Source organism: Physeter macrocephalus, chromosome 8 (genome assembly GCF_002837175.3).
Source record: "Physeter macrocephalus isolate SW-GA chromosome 8, ASM283717v5, whole genome shotgun sequence".
Taxonomy (NCBI): domain Eukaryota; kingdom Metazoa; phylum Chordata; class Mammalia; order Artiodactyla; family Physeteridae; genus Physeter; species Physeter macrocephalus.
In genome coordinates, this window is record NC_041221.1 from 108,812,298 (window position 1) to 108,815,072 (window position 2,775).

Sequence of the window (2,775 nt, forward strand, 5' to 3'; positions counted from 1 at the left end):
TATGGGAACATATGTATATGTATAACTGATTCACTTTGTTGTAAAGGAGAAACTAACACACTATTGTAAAACAGTTATACCCCAATAAAGATGTTGAAAAAAAAAAAAAAAAAAAAAAAAAGTTAAGCACAATTAACTACACAGTTAAGCATAATTATTTAGTCACCATAAGCATGTCCTTAGATAAAAATTATTACATTTAACTGCCTAAGTTAAAGTGAGTTCCTAAGTATATTTTTCAATAATTATTATTTATGTTTGCATGGCTCTTAATAATTTATAAGGCACATGCTTTTTTGCAATCTTCACAACAACTCTGTAGATTAGGGCAAATATGACGATGATGATGATGATTATGGTTGTGGTGGTCTTTTTTTTTTTTGAAGTTATTCCTTCACTTCATATATATATATATATATATATATATATATTTTGTGTGTGTGTGGGGGGGGGGGGCGCTGCACCGCGCAGCATGCAGAATCTTAGTTCCCCAACCAGGGATCAAACCCGTGCCCTCTGCAGTGGAAGCGTAGATTCTTAACCACTGGACCGCCAGGGAAGTACCCGGTGGTGTCTTTTTTAAAGATAAGCAAATGGGGATTTGGAGAGCTTAATGCACCTACTCTGGATCACAAAGTCAATTGGTGAACAGGCCCTTCCTCTTGAGAGTCAGTGCTTTTTCTGTTGCTCAGTATCTTAGGTTATATATTTATTGTTAAAACATTTTTGAAACTTTAAAACAAGATCCTTTCTACGCATGAAGCAATGTGTGTTCATTAGTAAGCATAACCAAATGGTTCAAATGGCTTAGTATACGTCACTCTTTATATAAATGGTTTACCAAGTTATGAGCCAAAAAGAAAACACTAACTCCGAGAAAGAAAACAAAGAGATGTGGTTAAATATTCCTCCTTATAGGCTTAAATTTTAGATAGCTGTGGAAAGGGCCCAAGGGAAGCACAGGGAAACTGTGAGGCAGCTCACAGGCAAAATTATTTTAAAAAAGAATTTTCCTTAAATTTCCTTAGTTGTTCCAACTAGCATCATATTAAATGCATTTTTCTCCTTTTTAAGAAATTATTAGAAAAACAAAATTTCTATTAATAAATTATAAAATAATAAGTATATATAACAAAAAATAAAACAATAAAAGAATCAAGGTTTTGAAGTGTTCACTGCTTTCTTTTGGAATATATGTGAGAAAAGGAAATAAAGGCATTACAAGCCCCAAAGATTGAAGTTTGACTTTTGAAGTACATCAGCATATAAGGTATATGAACACTGGAGTTCTGTTTGTATAATCATAGCTTATTACATACCAAGGAATTATATACAACTGGGACAGATAGTTTTCTCTAATGTTGATCATTAATATCTAAGTTAGAAATTAAAAGGAGATTTTTCATATACCAGGTATTACTTTCTCAATTTTGAACCATTAAAAAAATTTCAGTTGATTTTAATAGCATATTAAATGTTATTACATATGAATCATGGAAGCATAAAAATATTACACTTGCTCTCATTAACAACCTGTACTTTACACACTCTCCCTTTAATAAAAATGTAATATCTTAAAATGTTCATTTAAAAGTCAATCTAAATTATGTTGCAATTTTTAATTAATCAGCTGAGATGGAATCTATAAGGAAGAAGGTATTATGGCATTACTCCATTTAAAGTAGTAGTGGTGGGGCTTCCCTGGGGCTTCCCTGGTGGCGCAGTGGTTGAGAATCCGCCTGCCGATGCAGGGGACACGGGTTTGTTCCCCGGTCCGGGAGGATCCCACATGCCGCGGAGCGGCTGGGCCCGTGAGCCATGGCCGCTGAGCCTGTGCGTCCGGAGCCTGTGCTCCGCAACAGGAGAGGCCACAACAGTGAGAGGCCCGCATGCCGAAAAAATTAAAAAAATTTAAAAAAAAAATAATAAAGTAGTAGTGGTGAATACTGATGCCCCACTACTGATCCTACTAACTACTGTCCAGGAAATGTGCACATGACTTTAATGTCTGTGCTGTTCACTCCTCTCCTGCAGCTAAATTCATCTTCAGCCATGTTACCGAATTAGCAAGCATGATTATTTAAGCGTAGTAATCTGATCTGATTCGTCATGTGCTAGGATATACTCACCATCTCAGAATCTACATTCTTGTCTTCCACAGGGCTAAAAATTGATTGAGAAGGGAGTTCTCTTTTACATACAATATCCATGATTTTCAGAATACACTGCACATTTGAAAAGATGTTTGGATACTTGCAATATAATTCTCCAGAGAAAGAAAGTGCTATTGTAAGAAAAATAATTTGCGAGAAATATTTCATTAACATCTCGCACTGCATTTCATTTGTCTTTTAGTTATTAAAATATAATTAAATTCAGTACTTAGAGGCTGAAACTGCTGTATATTTCCCCATCTATTGAAGATTAATAATGTTATGTATGACCCCTAGTGGTATAATAGAAAACTACAAGGTAAATAATTCATACATAAGATAGTGGTATAATAGAAAACTACAAGGTAAATAATTCATACGTAAGAGTTTATAGGACTTCCCTGGTGGTCCAGTGGTTAAGACTCTGAATTTCCACTGCAGGGGGTGCCAGTTCGATCCCTGGAGGGGGAACTCAGATCCCACAATCAGTGTGGTGCAGCCCAAAAAAATTGGGCTTCCCTGGTGGCGCAGTGGTTGAGAGTCCGCCTGCCGATTCAGGGGACACGGGTTCGCGCCCCGGTCCGGGAAGATCCCACATGCCGCGGAGCGGCTGGGCCCGTGA

The 2,775-nt window shown here is 36.7% G+C and overlaps 1 protein-coding gene across 1 annotated transcript in view; it reads right to left on the reverse strand.

Annotated features, from left to right (window-relative positions):
• TMEM232 (transmembrane protein 232) overlaps positions 1-2,775 on the reverse strand; it is a 229,344-nt gene that overhangs the window by 212,929 nt on the left and 13,640 nt on the right. The window contains 1 exon segment of the mRNA XM_024122160.1: positions 2,130-2,284. Coding sequence (XP_023977928.1) covers positions 2,130-2,284 — 155 coding nt within the window.